Raw genomic sequence first — 21,406 nt, forward strand, 5'->3', positions numbered from 1 at the left:
AGAATAGAATTAAATAGAATCCTAATATCATCACATTAAACTGTTGATGGGGGGGGGGGGGGGAATGGGGGGAAAGACCTTGAGATGATTTTACAAAGTTGAAACCTAAATGAGAAGTTCACAAGTATGAGTCACCAGCAGTGGATCCACTGAAACGCAAAGTCCCAAAAGGATTGCAACCTCACACATGACTGATGTGCCATGCAAAACTATCAAGCTTATAAGGACTTTTAACTTGACTGATGATTGTGTACATCATTCCCAGTGGAAGATGGTGCATGTAGATCATTGTACTTGAAAGTAAATGTAGAAATGCTGTGGTGTAAAAATAACAAATTACGTGCAGAAATCACGACTGTATTAAAACGAAACTTTGGCCCAATTAAAAAGCAATGGAACTGCTTCATAGTGGAGAAGCAGACATCAATTTTTTTGTCGCTACAATTTTTTTTCTGCAAATTAATATGTCAATGACTTTCTCAGTAATTGAATTGGATTTCAGTTTAGAAAACCGCAGAAAAGTAAAAAAAAATCTAATGTGAAAATCATTTTCAGAAGTTAAAGATATCTATCATACGAAGGTAAAGAAAACAGTAAAAGTTATAAATGATGAGCTATAAACAGAAAAAGAATATCTCAATATGTGACCCAAACCAAATACTTGTTTTCGGAAAAACAATTAATTTAATTTTTGACAAATGATCAGTAATTGCAGCTACTCAAAATCATATTGAACTGCAGTTATTGAGTAAATCTGCAGACTTTCATCAATGTTTATTCCCTTTAAGAATCACTCTCTACAATCCAAATGCACTCAGCAATCTGTGGAAAAGTATACAAGGAAAATAATCGATGATTGCGATTCTAAATAGTTTCATCTCAATGTATAGACAGATTTACTCAGGAGTTGTTATAGTGCCGGGTAAATCCAGTGAAAATGGGCACTCAGGAAGATGTTCTTTCTCTTGTCCAACTAATTTCTGCAAAACAACGGATCTTTTTATAGCATTCATTGCAAATGATATATATTTATAAAGCAGGTATTTATTTTTGAGCATTTCGCTCATAATCCCACAACTGGAGATAATAGAGAGAGGTTAAAATTAGGTCATCTGTACCATCTGTAGTTTATAGCTGCCTCTGCTGCCTCTCTTAATGGCATCTGTGCAAAAATTGTGTGATTTACAGGTTCACAGAAACACCAGCCAATGACAATGCGGACACAGATGAGCACTCTCATTGCCTCGCCGGTCTCTCCCTTGTGGGAAAGCTGTTGACTCCACTTATACCACCAGACTTAATGCACGGAAGGGCAGATTTGCTTAACGCCGCCAACTGCATCTCCACCCTATCATTCTCACAAAGGGAGAACAGCTTGGCACTGCAGAGGAGGTAGCTAGAGGGAGGAAAATCGATGCTGTTGGCGGAATTTGTCCTCTTGCTCTTTTGATGTCTGTGTATAAGATACACTTTGCAGTCTTGAATTCACACAAAAAAAAACATGAGTTTTCACCTTTCCTCTTGTAAGCGGTGCATGCACAGCTCTTACATAGGGCGCCGAATTCAGTTGGTGTTCGTGAAGAAAAAGGACAAATATAAGGAGTCCGGCCTAAGGGAAGAATGTCAGAGACTGTGTATGACTTATCTTGACATCCTTAAATCCACTGAATTTTTAAGAGGCTTGGAGGCCGGTAAGGATTGAGGTCAGCAACCACAAGGTCAGTTCAAATTCCACAGAAGCACATTAAGACATCCATCTGGCACTGCTGGGAGGTTCATAGAATTGTGGAATGAAAGGGGTACAGCTCATTTTAGGGAGTGTATTTTTAGTGAATCACCCAAAGAAAAAAGCAAATATCTAATAAAGAAAAACAAGAGACAACAAATGTCCTTGCAAATCTGTTGTTCTAAATACGCAATGCATATTTATTGTGATGGAGGATGAAAGGACCCAAGGTTTGTTGAGAAATACACAAACAGCAGTCTGACAAAAGGAAATATTTGCAGCATTACCATTTGCCATCGCTTTTGAAAGAAATGAGGAAATCATGCAGTCTATAGAATGTAATTATATGCAATTGGTACATTAAAAAAATGTGTATATATATAGATATATATATATCTATATATATGCTTTGTTTTTGCGCTTCTATTTTACGAGAAAGACCTTTATTGTCACTTTCAGTTATACATACAGCACAACATCAACTAAATTTGACCACTGCATTTAACCCATCATAGATGAACCATACTATGATTAACTCCTGAGCAGCACCAGGGGTTCAGTGTACAGGACTGTCTCAGAAAATTAGAATATTCTGATAAAGTTCTTTATCTTCTGTAATGCAATTACAAAAACAAAAATGTCATACATTCTGGATTCATTACAAATCAACTGAAATATTGCAAGCCTTTTATTATTTTCATATTGTTGATTATGGCTTACATCTTGAGAAAACTCAAAAATCCCATCTCAAAATATTAGAATATCATGAAAAAGTTTTTTTTTTTTTAAATTGCATTACAGAAGATAAAGAACTTTATCACAATATTCTAATTTTCTGAGACAGTCTGTATTGCTCAACAACATTTATTTGTTGAGGAAGAGCATGGGAATAAAACCTGGAATGTTTGTTTCCAAGAACAACTGCTACGACCCCCTGAGTCACTCCCTACCTACAAATATGTGGTATTGGAGGGACTTGGAGGGGATCCTTCTAATTTATATTCCATTCATTTTCATGTCCAAAAAATTGTGTACAATTTAATGTAACATGATTTTGACAAGATAAAACTGCCGCTGTAATATGCTGACAAATAACCTCCCAGACTGTGATTTGTGACTGTGTGTGTTTAGACGCCCACGAACCATCCCCAGCGGAATTACATGCTGGTCGTAATATTTCTTTGCATCAATCTTACATCAAGAAAATATGATGGAATAATTGGCCTGCATATCATGGATGGTTTGGTCTGCATACCAGTATTCAATAACAGATATCCTTCCATGATATGGAGGGAAAAAAAAACATACATAGCAATGCAATCCACTATTTAGAAAGAGCAGTTTTGTTAAGGAAGTTTCCATTGACATTCTTTCGTATTGAACTTTAACAGAATGAACCAAAGGTCTGTTGAACTTATTATGGTGAAAATGTTCAGTCTGGACAAGTCACTGATAACATTTTTATATAACCGCACATAGCAGCTGAGATCAGCCAACATACCTAATAAATGGTCCGCCACAAAAAGACTAAAGGGAAGAAGTTATACGGGCTCCCCTTTTTCTGACAGGGACAGCTGGTGAATTTTAATGGTTGGAAGGTTCCCCATTGGAGGGGGCTGGCCACAGTGTGTGTCCTGCAGGTGTGTCGCACCACTGAGGATGCAGCAGCACGTCCGCTGAAAGCTTCTCCTGCAGAGTTTCGCCACTTTTTCCCTGCTTGTTTCTGCGGGTCCGGCTCCGCGAGTCGGACTCCCAGAAAATACCCTCCACTCCCTGCTGTCCCTGAGAGAAGGGCTTCTGGAGAGAGCCAGGGGGGAGGTGGGGCTAAGATGACAGGGTCCCCCTTTGCTGTCCAGGCCCAGAGTGAGGGGCCGGCTGTGGCCCTGCATTTGACTCTGACTGGCATTTAGATGATGGTGATGCATTTTGGGAGTAATTCTCAGGCAGTGAATTCCAAGTAAGCTCTGGAATGCCTTCTTAAACTCCTGGTTGGAGCACGGGTAGATAATGGGATTGATGCAGCTGTTGAAGTATCCAAGCCAGAAGGTGATCTTGAAAACAGTGTCAGAAGGTCTGTATGCAGGGAACATGGAGCCTGGAGGGAAAAATACAAGCCAGAAGATCACCTCTATTCATCAAGATATAGACAAAATAAAAGATGGTTCATTATTTGGGGTCCACAAATCTCCAGATACCCGTTTTGCTTTTTTTGGCACTGATAATCATTTTGAATCAAACAAGATCTACACTGACAGCATGCAAACCTCATTCATTCCCATTTTTCAATGTGTATTTCTAATTGCAGCATGTGGTAACAGATTTGGATTCTTAATAAGAGTGATGAAATCAGGCTTATTGGTCATCTTCCCATTTGGCTACTGTCTGCAATCCATCTTTGCGGGAGGAGAGGCTGTCTGGTGAAATGTTTTATTGGCAGGGCAGCCGCAGACACAGTCCTCTGAAAAATGATGTTAGGATACAGAGATGGATAGAACGAAGAGGTGGATAGAGTTTGGGAGCAAATTATTTCATGCATCACCTGTACAAGTCATTTGTTGTATCCCCAGCTGTGCCAGAAACAAATAACTCTATTATTGCTGGTGCACTTGATAGATTGATTTTTGAAGAAGAAAAGAAGGTTGTTACATCTTTGGATCACTCAATTTTTTCGCTGTTGACCAAAATCAATAAAACATCACTCATCGCTTTCGTGTTTAACTCAAGTAGTTGAAATGTTCTTTTGCACATCATATTACAGGTTGTGTATGCCATGGGTTTAGTTCACCTCGACACAAAATGAATAGCAGAAAATAGATTATAGATACTTTCATGGTTTGTGAGCCCAAATTGAGTTGAGGCGAAATACAGTTGGGGTGCTGGGGTTGCTCACTCTGATGAGTTTCTGTTTTCTCCACCAGTTTCAGGTATTGTGGATTTTGGTTCAGTTTGCGGTTCTACCTGTATACGCTATAACTTGCCTCCATTTCTTACTACATTTAGCTAGGTGAGAGATAATGATTGTTTTAGATCAAAAAGGAGAATAAAACAAGAGGAATGAGTCAAGGATACTCAAACCAAGCACAGACAAATGAAATTTTACTGATTGAAATACTGATGATGTCGATACTGAATGCTCAAATATTTTTCATCAGTTAATTTGTTATGTTTTTTGCCACTCAAAGGGAAGCTTGTTGAGAAGTACAGCCGCTGCATTTTTGAAGAAAGCAACGCTCTGGAAGATGCTAAAATGCCCAGCAGAGTTGAGGGGTATCCTTTGTGTGAAAATGACCCTTTTATGACCACAAACAATGGCAAAGCACTTGATAAGAGCTAAAAAAATCTTCACCTCAGTAGTTTCACTTCTGCATTGTGCATTATTGTAGAGATTTCCTCTGTTATAGTGTAAAATAAATTGGATCACCGCTCGGGAACAGAAAAACACAACCGCCTTGCCAGCATATACCATAAAAACTGGTGATGTATCCAGCCAGTTAATGGTTAAGATACGTAGTTTGGAAGTCAACGGTAATACAGTGCAACAAAAATCCAACAGGGCAAGTCAAAAACATAATTTAATTATGATTTAACACTCTTCAGAGAATTGCATGCAACAGTTTCAAAGCCATATTTCAGTAGCAGTAAGCTGAGGCTTTCCTCAAATGTAAGCTATTACTGTACATTTGGAAGCGTGACAACATGAAATGCAAAGGAAAGTAAAATGGGAATTTGGGTTTTATCATCTTTAATTTGTTTCTGATTATTTTCCGGATTCTGGCCATACAGACAGATAATATGCAGAGTTGGTGAACCCCATTCCTCCACAATTTTATGTCCTCACGGAGGAGCAGTATCCTGTAAATATTTAATTTGGTTGAGAACAGGGGGATGATTCGAATCATCTTTGCCTCGCTGTGGCAGGGACTGCATGTCACTTTACATTTGTGACTTTACAGTTAATGTTTAAGATACAAAGTTTTGAAGTTGACGGTAATACTGACGAGCCGGTAAACCGTCAAGCAAACTGATTTTAGGTTTCACTTATAATTGAAAACAATGAATGGCAGTGATCCCCCCCTAGTGGTCTGGGACTTTTGCCCTGGTCTGATCATCCTGACTTGGGGGCGGCTGGCTGTAGACAGATATTTTCAATAAAAGGTCAGAACACTCATTGATGCAAGATGACCAAAGTAAAATCTACCAGAGGTTTAGTGAGAAGGGCGATCCTCTGCTTTTGTGCACATTTGAGCAGAGAATTGCCCTTTACAATGTCGGTATGTTATATCTTTGGCTGTCAATCCAAGTTTTTTTTCTCCCTCCAAGCTCCATTTTTAACTTGGCACCAATAGGTCTGACGTAAGTATGAGAGCCAAATCTGTCATTGCCAAGCTGTAAAAAGGAGCCCCTCACACAAGTGCTTAAGGGCAGTGCAGAAAAAGGTCTCGATACTCGGATCCATGATCTGATCTTTAATCCATGATTAAAATGTACACTTGATATACTGAGCTTTTGTTTACAGGGCAGCAAAAGCACTGCAGGCTGTCAGAGATTTTAGAGATTTATAGAGGCTATTTATAGAGCGTCTAACTGACTGAGACAAAGCATTTACTTCCCTTCTCTAGAGACCGCAAGGCCTGTCCGCAGAATGACTTCAGTGTCCTCCCGCACAGGAGAAATCCAATCACCCTCATCAAGCTACTAAATCTGCAAGCACTTAAAAACCTGTCCATTACATAAATCAAGGGAGAGATTTGTAAAATGAATTAATACAGAGCTAAATAGCTTGGAAAAAAGTAGTTTGTGTATGGAAGCAGCTATAAACCTGCTTGGTTTTTTTTTTTGGCAATTTTATTGATTAGATAATTTGAACGCTGGATATTGCCTGTCCTATGCATCTCCTGGTAAATATCTTTTTATAATACTTGAAAAATGAATTACCAGGGGAACTTGTAACTCGGAAAGGAAGCACGCAAGTTAGTACCCAACTCATCTGAGGTGCCCAAGGATAATGCCTTTTCTTGTCTGCCTGGTCTGCTCACTTGTGTAATACTTTAAAATAACTTCAACCCCCTCTGTCAGATTAGCTACTTCTATATTTACATTACATTTATGAAAACCATAAAAATCAAAAGGTTTGTGAGGCAAGAGGAGGATGATGTTGTTTCAAAATATTAAATATAAAGTTTTGAATTAATCTGTTCCAGTCTCTTTAGCTCTTTATAGCAAACCAGGGTCTTAACTAAAATGTCAGTTAAATGTTGATTTTAATTCACTATAAAAGCACGCAAGTTAAAAAGGAAAAAAGACAAATGAAAAAAAACACAAGAGGGGCAGTATCAAAAATGTCAGGTCATGAATGTTAGCTTTTCCAAATAGATTCGACAACAAATAATGTATTTATATGAAAATCCCAAATATTGCCCCTTAATACCAGATATGGATTATATGTTTAACCACTTGAGAATTGTGATATATTATTTTCAGGCACAAGAGTCTTTTAATTGTAGTTGACAAAAGGAAATTAAATCACAGTGTGTATGACAGGAAGTTATTAAAGTGAGGAAAAGGAAAGATGAGTGATCAGAGCTTATTGACCTCACGTTCACTCCCTTGTGACTCCGATAGACATGTTGCCATGGTGATGACAGCTACCTAGGTTTATTTCGCAGGACAGGTGAAAAAAAAAAAAAACAACCTTCAGAAGGTCTTTGTGTTTGAGAAGACAGAGAAAATCAGTGGGGCCAGAAGATGAGCAGTCTCTGCAAATAACATGCTAGACTTCACATCATCTCATAGAAATTGTTGGAAAGCATTGGCTTCGAATGTTCTGTTACAGGAATGATTCCCACTCGCATGGTTACTGCATGTTTTTGGACTGTGGGAGGAAACCCACACAGACAGAACATCCAAATTCCACACAAAAAGGTCCCCTTGTCAGAATCGAACCAGGGTCAGGCTGTGAGGTTGAAGCGCTTAACCACTGCACCACCTGGTTATGCATATATTGGTGAAAAGGCATTTCAATGTTTTTGTGATTCTTTGCTTCTTTGTGTTAATTCTTTGCTTTTTTATGGGTTTTTAATTGTAAAATTGGGCTAAAAAATGTTGAGTGTTCTTTGCACAGGGTCATAATAACAGAATGCCTTTATTTTAATTTACTCACTTCAAGAGATACGAAGACAAACATAATTCTGAACAAAATTGTTAACAGTGTTTGGTTCGTTTTTTCCTTTTTCATTGAGGTATTTACTTTTTTCATTCAACTGCTTTTGTCACTAGAGGAGATGCAATGAGGGAAGACATCTGGAGGAAAAAAAAAAAAAAAGAAGAAGAAAAGCTGTATAACATCAGACACAGTTTTCATCCAAAAGAAATCACTCAGGATGTTGTACATGGTGATTTTAAATGGACTCTTATTCCTGGATACAAATGTGGAAATCTAGGGCTTGAGGGAGCGTTTCCTCTTTTTTCAAAGGGTCATAAATTCTGTAAATATCAGCTTAAAGTTGGTGGTGTGTTCACCATTGATCGCATCTTAGAAAATTTTGCATGTTTCAGGTTGCTTGGACGGATAAGGCACTATCCTGCTAGTTTCCCCAAAATACAATCCATCAGAAGGAGTATACTTCATCTGCATGTACATATGTATGCATGTGTGTAATTCACATCCATAAAGATATCAGAAAATGACTAAACTCTCTATCCTCTATCCTATAATAGCAGTGGCAACACAAGTATTTCACAGTACACCAGAAAAACTTTCTGAGCTCTCATACTGACAGCATTGAGGTTATATATCTGTCCTATGTAACTGTCTCTGCAACAATAACCACCAAGCAGTAACTATAGCAAACATTACTTTAGACCAGACCTGGGCATTTTATGGTTCGTTTTCTTTTTTTTATGCAGCCCGCCAAACTATTTTCTTTGAGTATTTTAACCCTCTCAGGCTCAAATTAAGTTGTAGTTGCAGGAAAAATCTGATATTTGGCTGTCGCAAATCTGCAACATCTGCCTGGAGAAGGTTAATAAGTATTTTCTATCAATATTAAATTCGGAAACTATTTTTTCCTTTTGCTTCATTTTGTTTGGATGATTACATACAAAATAATGTCAGTACATTTATATGATCATTAATGATTTTAAAGTTGAAATAATTTAAGAATTTAAAAATTCAAATTGCAATTTTCATTTTGTTCGATTTACATAATACATTGTTGGCCCACTAATAAACATTAAATAAGAAATGTGTCCCACCAGCCAAAATAATTGCCCACCCCTGCTTTAGACTGTACAGGTGCATTATAGAATTTTCTATGACATGATGAAATAATTGCTGATTTCATTCACTTTTTGTTATAAAATGTTGTTTTTTTCATCTTGAACACTACACCTTATAAACATTTAAATGCCAAATGAATCTATTTAGCTGCATGCTGTCATATGCGATGAGTTGACAGGACCCAAGTAAAAACAAGCAATGCATAAGACTAGTTCTCATCAAAAATAGATACAGAATGGATTTATAGAAGAGAGGCACAATATGTGAATCTTCTAACTATCAGGCACAACAGTGGCTGAAACATATTTGATTCAACTGATAGAACATGAGGCTGAAGAAAGAATTAAGATACATTTTCAGCTAATTTCACAAGATGAGACAGAGGAATTGTAGTTAGGGAGCTAAATGGGAGACAAAACACTGGCAAAACAAAGGTTGACACATGGAAAATGAAAGAACGCCAGAGAGAAGTCTGAAAGGCAAATAGATATTAATACATAAAGACAAACCTATCAGGATAAAAAAGGAAGTGACACAAAACACAAGGGAATACACACCATGAAAAACAGATTCCACGCTAGAGGACAACCAGGACCTGTGTAACACCAACCCCAGAGCCAATGTATGTACTGTGCATGGTAAAAAAAAAAAAAAAGGAAAATGCCAAAAGACAAAGAACTTTATCACTACTTGACTAGATAGCTTCATTCGAAATAATGTACTGTAAGGAGACACTGTTGTTATTGATATCTTTCATTCCTGTGATCACCATTGGCAGAAAACAGTTTGATGAAACATTTGGAGGCAAGCACAAAAGCATTTTATCTGCGCTAATAAGAATAGAGCCTAAAAAAATGCTCAAAGAAATAGAAGAGTCATACTCACCGATGGGTAAGACGAGGAAAAAAGGCAGCCAGCAAAGCACAAAACAGCCCACAACGATGCCCAGTGTCTTGGCGGCCTTCTTCTCCCGGGAGAACTTCAGCAGTCGCAATGCAAAATGCGTGCGTCTGCGAATGGCCTCATCCTCTGAAACATTTGCGTTGCCTCGATGTATCCTCAGTATCACAAACTCTGAGTCTGACTTGTCTGTCTTATGGCCCTCTCTCAGGCCCTGGCTCTCTTTGTGAGCTACAACATACACCCTGCAGTACATGGCCAGTATGATGGCCAAAGGGAGGTAGAAAGATCCAACAGCAGAGAATATAGCGTAGCCAGGTTCCTCTGTAATCTTGCAGATGGAATCATCCTCCGGAGCCGGCTCTTTCCAACCAAACAAAGGTCCGATAGATATTATGATAGACAGCATCCACAGTAGCATCACCGCCAACAGGGCCCTGCGCTTGGTCATTATAGCCGGGTAACGAAGGGGATAACTGACTCCGATGTAGCGATCCACGGAGATCACGCAGAGACTCATGATTGAGGCGGTGCAACAGAGCACGTCCACGGCTGCCCAAACATTACAAAACGCCCGTCCAAAGACCCAGCGATCCAGGATTTCCAAAATGGCAGAAAAGGGCAGAACCGTGGAACTTAGTAGCAGGTCTGCCACTGCCAGATTAACTATGAAGTAATGGGTCACGGTCCGTAGGTGTCTGTGACAAACTACAGACAGGATCACGAGAATGTTCCCCACAACTCCAAACACAATGAAGACTCCCAGCACCAGGCCTAGAACCACCGCTTTGACAATGTTGAGCTCTGGAATGAACATCTGGCTGCAGTTGGAGCAGTTTTGAGTCAGAGGAACTGGGGTCATATTGTCCAGAACAGGAAGCATCAGTCCCACTACCACGCTAATGCTTTACTATCCCGAGCAGCGAGGGTAGACTGAAGCTCGCCATTGATACTCAGGATAGAAGAATAAGGACATCACGTCATTGTTATAAAAACCTTTTGTGTAATGAGAATAACATGTAGTCTAGCGTATCAAAACAAATGATGAATGATGAATGAATGACGATACATCAAGAAAGTGAATCATTAGACTATGCAAAGGCAAAATAAATAAAACCATGCACAGATGCATTATATATGCAAATGAGATATGGTGAATTGTAACATCTGAATTGATACATCTTGGATGATTACTCGTGGCAAATATTACAGCTGTAACAGTGCTAATAAGAAAACACTTCAAGAAATATATTACATGATTGAGAGATGGGTGTGGAGAGGCACGTCTTTGCTGTTTCAATATCACTAATCAGCGATTATGAAAAAATGGAAAACATTATGAAAGTAAATCACTGTTAAAATGCCATAACAACGTCGGTGAGCAGATGACTCCTCATGTCGACTGCGGCAGCAGTTTCAGCTTGAAAATCACACAGCGTGCACCAACGAATTCCAGAGCCTTAAATGGAAGAGAAAGATAGTTTGCTATGAGAAAAAATTGACAAATCCAGTTTGCAGAGTCCAAACCATAAACAATTTGTCCACGTATATAACTAATTTGTCGATTGTGCTTATTGGCACACTTTGGCGTTGTACTTCTTTTCGTTATAAATGTGTCTCATATACCTCGACTGTGTCTTCGAGGTCATGTTGTAGCCATAGATCGCTGATTCAATCAATGTGACCGCTGCTCAAATCCAATGAGCGGTAAAGAATCAAAGAAAGCATAATCCAAACTTTAGTATTTGCCTGTTTCACAAAAGCAGGTGAAACATAAACCACAAGACTTGGATAATGGAATGCTCTTTGACATGAAATCTGATGCAGATTTTATGATCTTTTTTGGCATTACAATATGTTCTTTACTTGACTTACCCAAGGTAAGTCTACTCTCTCCTCTGTGCCCTGGACAAATCATTATTGTGGCTTCCACATGTGAGGGTTAAAATCAATTGTCAATGTGACTATCTGACAATAATCGATAAGTATTCATGGGGGGAAAGGCTGTGTTCTAACTTCAAAATAGTCTCAATGGCATCCACTTTTCAATAAATGGAGGAAATAGTTATTAAGATTCAAAATATTTATTGTCACATTTACGTTGTAGTAGTGCATTTCACTGCACAGTGAAAAAGCTATCCGAAAATGTGAAACTGTTACTGTAAATTTTAGTAATATAGATGAAGATGTTGTCAGACGACTTGTTTGTTGTGGTACATACTCCCACTCCCATCTGCTAAGCTGCGAACAACAAGAAGGTTGACAACAGGTTGCAACATAAAACAGGTGTTAACCGTTCTGTTTTAAATATGTAGTGCTTGCTTTCAATTGTAATATAAATACATGCTAATCTCAGACTAAAGTAGTGTGAAATGATTGTACATCTATTTTTGAATGAGAAAATGCTGGCAGGTAATTATTATCCACAGAGCCAGTTCCTGTCAACATCTGTGCTAAACTAAACTAAGCCGAGCTAAGCTAAGCTAAGCTAAGCAAAGCTAAGCTAAGCAAACTGGCTCTCAGCCCACAGAGGGTCGGTAAAAATCAAACCAAAAGTGTAAATGCCATTGCATTTTTTGGTGACATTGTACTTTCCGATGCTAAATTTGTCCCAATCTACTCCTTCAATTTCATTTTGAGGGGTTCGTCTGAGGATGTCAAAACAATGACAGATGTGAAAATAATCTTGTCTGCTCAGATTAGTGACATTTGCATCATGGATGTTCTTTAATGAAAGATAGATTAGTAACAAAAAAAAAAAGTGAAGCCATGTTGATGATGTTCCTAAGCTGCTTTATTTGAGACTAAAGTAAAAGTTCATCAGAGTTGGCCCATTTTTTATCTATCTATCTATCTATCTATCTATCTATCTATCTATCTATCTATCTATCTATCTATCTATCTATCTATCTATCTATCTATCTATCTATCTATCTATCTATCTATCTATCTATCTATCTATCTATCTATCTATCTATCTATCTATCTATATTTTTGGGATAGAAGACGTGGGATGGATGTGAATGCGTTACCAGTTCCCTCACGTCTGTAGCTTCTCTATTGCTCTACAAACCACTGGCTAACATGTCCTCCAAAACTGTGCGTCACATTCGATGAACATACAAACGCTCTGCATGTATGATGAAAAAAATGTCTCTGAAACGTTTCTGTCGAAGCTCATCTTTTCTCAGTACTTGAGTGAAATAGCAGCCGTTGTGAATCGACACTTGGCTTTTCCCTCCCCCACCCAAAGGTGGATGCTTTAAGGGTGCTTATGAAAGTGAAACACATGGTTCATCCTGTAGAGTAGTGCAGTTGATTTCAACGGCGTAATTTTTGCACTTCATTGAAATCTCAAATACATGGTGGCATTTAAAGTGCAACCAAAATTTTTTATCTTTGTTGTTCATTGACAAAATCAGTCTGAGTCATACTGACTATTGTTGGATTGTTCATCCGTCATTGAAAATTGGATTAAGCTGTCTATTTATTTTCCCTTAAACCTCTTCACCAAACAAGCTTTAGTGTTGCGTTGTTGACCATTCAATTCTGGCTGAAGCAAAGATATCACATCTGTTGAGGCTTGATGATTTTTTTTACAGTCGTAATAAAACACATGACCTAAAATTTAAAACGGTCACTAATCGTCTTCCAGTTTCTCGTTTTAGTCAAGCAAATTTGTTTGACCTTTCAAGTGAATGTTTTTGAAGGATAGACCTGGGGAAGACTTACAATTACACCAAAAAAACTTATATAATTTGCCAAAATCCTTCATGTCATGAGTTATGATTTTATTTGAGACTGATTAAACCTGACAATTCCATAACATCAAGACACCAAAAAATGTTCCTTTGTTTCCAATTCATTAAGAGGATGAAACTAGTTGAGATGTCATGCACGCAGTGTATTTTCCAGCAGTGATCTGATTACATTTTCATTAAATAAAAGAATATGTATTGCCATGCATTTTGCAGATACAGACAAAAGATTTACAGAAGACTGTACAAGGTAGGAAGTATATCAAAGCAAACCCACAGAGGTGACTGGGATTTCTGCTTTGGCAGGCAGAGCCTTCTATTTTTGCCATTTGCTTTCTTAACATTGCTTCTTACCCTCGTGCAACTATGTTCTCGAAATGATAACGCTGGAGTGTTGTGTGGGTTTGACTATTTTCCCAGCCTGGCACATAGCAATATGAAGCGGTGGACTGTTACACTACTGAAGTTGGGCTGCTGAGGACAATGTCCAAGAGTAAACATTCACTCTGGCTCAGATTTAATTGAAAACTGTTAGCGGGGTGTAAATTCCAGCTCTGTAAGTTATGGACAGAGCGCATGAACACTCAGAATATGGAACTGCCTGACAATGACAGGCAGAGACTTGTAGGCAGATGTGATAGTCAAATAGTCATTACAAATAGGCAGTGATGTGAAAAGTGCACTGTTCTTATTAAAAATTGCTCTCACTGAAATGATTGAAAATATTTCTGGAAGCCTATGTTTTGTAAAAGAAATATTTTTTAAAAAAATCCAAGATTTCTATAGCAGTTGTTCTAAAAGAATTAAAATCAACCCTCAATTTATTTGATTCAATCCACTCTGAGTGAGGATAAAGACAAGAATTTTCAACCAGAAAAAAACATCCACCATATTCCATAAGTTTGAATTCAATATTTAATCACTATTACATATTCATTATTTTCAAACTTTAGGCTGCACAATTTGACACGAGGCTATAATATTTCCCTTTTCTTTTTCCTTTTTTTTCACAACCTATTAATTTGATCAGAGACTGTCAACGCGGGTGAAACTGATATTGGAGGGAGGAAAGGGAGCAAAAAGAATGAAAAGAGAAAAAAAGTTGCAAACACTTAAAGGCAGGCAAGAAAAAAAACAAATTCAAAAGGATCTTCATCGCACTCACCGCACTTCGGAGCCTGGGTCCGCATCCCGCACGCTCGGCCGAGACTGCGCCCGCGGAGCCGCTCGGTGAAACGCCAAGTGCGCTCATCACGAAGTCATTTCAGGTGCTCGGAGTCTCTTCATCTGAGTACCAAATGACTCACTGCTTCCCCCCTCGAACCCCACCATCCAATCCACCATCCTCATCCTCCCCTCTTCCCCCACCAACCTCCCTACTCGCAGGCGCTCTCAGCATCACTCCCCCGTGCGTCATCGCAAGCGCACACTGTCAACCCCGACTGACTTTTCATTCAGAAATGTTGCATTGAAGAGCGTCACTCACCTTCATCAATGTCAAACAACAGAGAAAGAAAGGGTAAGGGACATGATGGATGGGGGTCATTCTCTTCTCACACTCTAAAGTATTGATTTATCACTTTTACACCTTCGTTGAATCGAATTCCAGATTTCCCTTTTCCACAAAAGTTACTTTTTTGAAAAGAAGTACACTATCAGATGTATATTTTCGTGCTATACGCATAATGGTAATGAATAAACATAAATGGGTACTCGACCTCACTAGCTCCGATTCTCCTTACTCCTCCTATAAATATTTATCTTTATATTACAGTCTCCAGGATAACGTACTCATTCTCAGTTCTTTTTTTACTACCCACCTCTCCTACCACACTTGCCATTCCTTTAACAATCATATTTCATATTTTTATATTTTGTTGCCTATTGTTGATTCGTAGTGGCGACCCCCGAAGGGAAAAGTTGAAAGGAAAAGAAGAAGATAAGATAAGAAAAGATAACATAGGCTTTATCGATAGGGGGGGATTCCTTTGCCACAGCAGCGTAACAGTTATAATGTCAAAATAAAGAAATACATCAAATAAAAAAGATAAGAACTTTCCCATTGTTTATATTGTAAATAGTCTTATTCATTTGTATCTATTTCCTTTAGTTGCATATTCTGCTTCTTTTATTACTATTTGCACACTTTTCTACCCTGTAATGCTACTGTGACGATTGAATTTCCCCGTCGTGGAGTCGATATAGTCTCTCTTATCTTATCTTACGTGCATTTCCTTCATTATATATGATTTGAAACCATATTATAACTGAGCATGATCAGAAAGTTATCCTTGAACAAATATCAGACATGCATATGAGGCTCTTCTTACCCTCTGGTGTACAAGTCAGTCAATACATATTCATTATTGCCTGGGCCATTGCAATTAATTTTGTGGTGCAATTTCATGAGAGACATTATTCATTTGTACTCCCCTCTGCTTCTTGCAATTATTGAGAAGATCAAGCAAAAACCTCAAATGATAAATAAATAAAGTTCCATTAATATTTTCAATATTAATAACAACAATACTGAAAATTCCAGCTCTGCCTAAGTAGATGAAGAGGATTTAGCAGGAGAAAAAATGATCAAAAATTCATTTTTATTTTTATCTGTCTTTCTGCGGATTGAGCTGACATATCCACTTCACAATGTCGTAACATAAAGGCTACACTGTAGCCTTTATAGAAAATTGCAGTAAATGTAGTAAATCGCAGAAGAAAAGTCCTTGCACATTTTGCTTGCACATTAAACTGACCATTTTACAAAAGCAAATTTCAAGAAGATTGCCTTTCAAAACTGATAAAACAAAAGGTGACATTTATTTTTAAAAAAATCAGATTTGTCCTCGACATGATGAATTTGCATGTATTATAAATGAATGTGTTACACAGGCAGAACATTTTCAACAGAGGATGCTGTAAAGGCAGATTTATCGACGTGTTATACATTACGGCATCATTGAATAAATGACATTACAAAATTATGAGGAAGTTGATTTACATTCATATACCTTCTTTATATTTGTATCAAGGCAAGGTCTATCGTGCTATCTAAGACCTGTTGGAAAAAGCAATTACCTGTCTGAGTCGACCACGTCTCAGGGTGGGCTGCAGAGTTTGAGAGATAGTGGAATCAATATCTCTGCACAGGAGGAAACATTTCCCATCATGAAGGCAACAACTGATCCGAGCATTCACACTAATGTTGGCATTTACAGTGACATTCACTTAACTGCATAGCGAAAAATTCATTTATTCATTCCTATGTTCATGAAACAAACAAACGTGAAACATAATAGTAGCCCTAGATTTTAATCAAATGCTGGGAAAGGCTCTCTAACCGATATGAATTGTCATATTTCCATTTTTCAGGAATATGCCGAACGGAGATATGTTGAATGTGTCGTCGTATTTCAAAAGGGACACACTTTTCAAAACTGTGCGTGTGGCGTAAAGGTGCTATATTTCATCATCATGTTTAAGTAGCACCTTCATGTCCAGTCAGATATGCACCCACACACAAATGCAGCCTGAAATCCAAATCAAAGGAAGGAAAAAACATGTGACTCATCAGTTGCAACAGCCTGAAACCCTCACCAACTGCCTTCAAGTCAGACTAATAAAGTGCTTTCAAAAGAAAGTGTAACTTTATCACATAATGGGTGTGATTTTGAATGCATAATGCTTTTTATTCGATGACAACAATAATGTTATGTATAGGTCAGCATGTTTAATGACTTGCTCTCCTTGAAAAAGTACTTTAAAAAATGATGAGGAGAAACCTCTTCAACAGACTCACGTTAAATCTGCATAGTTCAGGCAGCAAAGCAAAAAAAATCACAACCGAAATGAATGATTTATTTCCTCCATATGTCACTGCATGAGTCTAAAAATACACTCTTTATATTATTGGTTGCATGCTTATTTCAAATTCTGAAAAAGCAGCACCTGTGCACCACCTACATGCTGCATATGATCATTTCTAAGCCCTGGTTGCTGTAAATGTAAAAAGCTAAGGTAGGGAGGTTGCATGATGTTCAAGTGGTATAATGGTTTGGCTTTTTATTGCGCTCCAGTCGTGGCACTATCTGCAATTTCCGTAATGAAGACAGAACTAATTATCTCAGCCGACAGAACTCCACTCTGAACAGAGCTCTAATTATGGCCTAAACACTGCTCTCTTACTGCTCAGCTTCATTCCCAAAGGTTATAAGAGGGGCGACTGCCACACAAAACCTATAGACACACACACAAACATCCTGAGGGTTCAATGTGCTCAGCTGCTTAGTGGCAGGGATAATCTAACATCGTACTCTGCCACCCTCTGACCGGAGACAGTCTTGCCTATCATCTGATTAATTAATCACATCTCCAGATGTCACTCAAGCAGTGTAGTTATTCGCAACATGGAGTCCATTTCACCAGTATTTTATCTTAAAATCTAATGAAAGCCCAAAGTGATTCCTCCAAGAAGATCACTTATAAGACAATGCAGGAAGTAATATCTGAAACATGGAACGGCAGCCAAGTCACCCAGAGACAGAGAATCCACCATGTATGGTCCTCATTTTAACCAGTTGTTCATAAGACAACTGCAGGTTCACCCTCTCTTGCAGATGATTCAAAGAGGAGCAGCAGAGGAATTAAATTTCCCCCCTTTCTATTTTCATTCATGTAAAAAGCTGACATACAAAGCTTACATGCATTGAATCCTTATACAACAGAGATTAAATCAAACAGCATGAGTGGTATTGTGGCTCTTATATATAAATAAAAAAAAAAATCTACAATGAAATGAAGAACAAAACAAAAATAAATACTAAATCTTCCTCTTCTCCTTTTGGCTTTTCCCTTCAGGAGTTGCTACAGCGAATCAACCTTCTCCATCTAACCATATTCTCTGTATCCTCCTCTCTCACACCAACTGCCTTCATATCATCTCTCACCACGCCCATAAATCTTCTCTTTGGTCTTCCACGAGACCTCCTGTCTGGCAGCACCAATTCCAGCATCCGGCTACCAATATATTCACTATCCCTCCTCTGTACATGACTTAACCATCTCAGTCTGGCTTCTCGGACCTTCTCTCCAAAATATTTAACATCTGATAAACTCATTCCTGATCCTATCCATCCTGGTCACTACCAAAGAGAACCTCATCATCTTCATCTCTGCAACCTCTAGTATTTTCATTATTGTAACTGTGTCGTGTCCAAACAGCATCGCTGGTCTCACCATTGTCTTGTACACCTTTTCTTTTCAGTCTGGCTGATTGTACCCCTGACACTTTTCTCCACCCATTACAACCTGGTTGAACCCGTCTCTTCCCCTCTTTTCTGCACTCTTCATTGCTCTGGACTGTTGACCCCAAGTACCTGAAATCTTCCAACATCTTGATTTCCACTCCCTGTAGCCTCACCGTTCCACCCGAGTTCCCCTCATTCACATATATATACTCTGTCTTGCTGCGACTAACTTTCATTTCTCTCCTTTCCACGTACCTCCACCTCTCTAGATTTTCCTCAACCTTTTTCCCTGGTCTTACTACAGATCACAATGTTGTCTGCAAACATCATGGTCCATGGAGATTCCTGTCTAACCTCATCTGTCAGCCTGTCCATCACCACTGCAAACAAGAAGGGGATCAGAGCTGATCCCTGATGGAGTCCCACCTTCATCTTGAACTTCTCTGTTACCCCTACAGCACACTGCACCACTGTCTCACAGCTAGCATACATGTCCTGCACCAGTCTAACATACTTCTCTACCTCTCCAGATTTTCTCATACAATACCAGAGTTCCTCTCTTGGCACCCTGTCATATGCTTCTTCTAGGTTTGCAAAAACATAATGCAGCTTCCTCTGGCCTTCTCTGTACTTTTCTATTAGCATTCTCAAAGCAAATACTGCATCTGTAGTACTCTTTCTAGGCATGAAGCTATACTGCTGTTCACAAATGCTGACTTCTGCTCTCAGTCTAGTTTCAACTATTCTTTCCCATAACTGGAATAACTTCATTGTATGGCTCATCAACGTTATCCCTCTATAGTTGCTGCAATTCTGCACATCCAACCTTATTCTTAAAAGTGGGCACCATCACGCTTCACCTCCATTCTTCAGGCATTTACCTCCAGAGGTAAATCAACAGGACCAACTGCCTTTCCACTCTTCAATGCCTTCCTCACTTCACTTTTACAAATCTCTGCTACTCTGCTATCACTCTTCTGGCATCTGTCAATACATTTCCCTTTCTATCCTTAATCACCTGGACCTATTGTACTGGCTCATCCTTTCCATCTTTATCTCTCTGTCTCACTAACCTTTATAGATCATTCTCTCCCTCCTACTGTCCAACCGAGCATACAGGTCATCGTACACCCTTGGTTTTGCCTTCGCCACCTCTATCTTTATCTTACCCCGTATCTTCCTGTACTCCTGTCAGTCCTCTTAGTGTCCCACTTCTTCTTTGCCAACCGCTTTCTTGTATATACTCCTGCACTTCCTCATTCCACCACCAAGTCTACTACTACTACAACCTTCCTTCCAGATGACATACCAAATACTCTCCCACCTGTCTCCCTGATAACACTAGCTGTTGGCGTCCAATCATCTGGAAGCTCCGCTGACCATCCAGACCCTTTCTCAACTCCTCCCTGACAACAAAACTCCTCCCATTTCATCTCCCACCACTTTGTCCTCTGTTCTGCCTTTGTCCTCTTGATCTTCCTTGTCACCAGAGTCATCCAACAAATCACCATGGCTACGCTCTCACCCACAACTACTTTGCAGTCACTGGTCTCTTTCAGGTTACCTCGTCTATACAAGATGTAGTCTACCTGCGTGCTCCTACCTCCGCTCTTACAAGTTACCCTGTGTTCCTGTTTTTTCTGGAAAAGGGGTTCACTTCAGCCATTTCCGTCCTTTTTGCAAAATCTACCACCATCTGTCCCTCTGCATTCCTATCCTGTATACCAAATCTGCCCATCACTTCTTCATCCCCTCTATTGCCTTCACCAACATGCTCATTGAAGTCCGTGTGCACCGATTTTCACTCTCTCATCTCTGGGGATAGTCTGCATCACTCCATCTCCAGAAAGAAATACCAAATACATTTTAAAAAACTTGGAAAGACAGGAAATACAACTGCCGAAAGAAGCAATTTAATTTCAAATGTAAAATAATGCAAGAAAACATCTATCAGAGCCATATGATAGATGATACCAAGGGGAGAAACAACATAAAACTGAAAAAGAATTGCTGTGATATACATAGAAAAATGTCCATCAGATAACTGATAAGAAAAAACAGAACATGCAGTAAAGTATGAGGCACAGTGATTCACAGCAAGAACACGAAATACAAGTTAATGCTTGCAGCGCTCATATTCCTCTGAAGGGCAACAATGTAGCTTTGAAAAACAACAATTTCACTGGAAGTCAAGGTCACTGCGTGCCCTAATGGTCACTTGAGACTCATTCTATGCCAACAAGTACTTTAAGGCCAATGGAAACACGTCATTGATGCTCCAAGCACATCTAGTAAGAATATTAATATGCTTCATTATAGTTGCTCATGAACGGGTGGTGTCTTCCTGAGCTATTGACAATGTGTAGACTTTGCCCAAAATTTAAAAGAGCTTGATTCACAATGGTACAGTTCTGTCATTATTTTCTAAGGACCAAGCAGATATCTCAATTCTGCCAAGAGGAGATACATTATTTGTCTATCTGACAGTATTATTTCC

General features: G+C 38.8%; 1 protein-coding gene across 1 annotated transcript; it reads right to left on the reverse strand.

Moving 5' to 3' along the window:
• Positions 1 to 1,791: 1,791 nt before the first annotated feature.
• On the reverse strand, positions 1,792 to 15,304 carry adra1aa (adrenoceptor alpha 1Aa). The gene is made up of 3 exons (XM_086174270.1): positions 14,829 to 15,304; positions 9,891 to 11,364; positions 1,792 to 3,821 (listed from the first exon to the last, which is right to left on the reverse strand). Exons 2-3 carry the CDS (start codon positions 10,786 to 10,788, stop codon positions 3,268 to 3,270), a joined length of 1,452 nt encoding a protein of 483 aa, XP_086030396.1. The 5' UTR covers positions 10,789 to 11,364; positions 14,829 to 15,304; the 3' UTR covers positions 1,792 to 3,267.
• Positions 15,305 to 21,406: the final 6,102 nt, after the last annotated feature.

The sequence above is a fragment of the Fistularia commersonii genome, chromosome 26, assembly GCF_037954325.1.
Source record: "Fistularia commersonii isolate RoL2024-O1a breed Wild chromosome 26, RoL_Fcom_v1.0, whole genome shotgun sequence".
NCBI classification, from domain to species: Eukaryota; Metazoa; Chordata; class Actinopteri; order Syngnathiformes; family Fistulariidae; genus Fistularia; species Fistularia commersonii.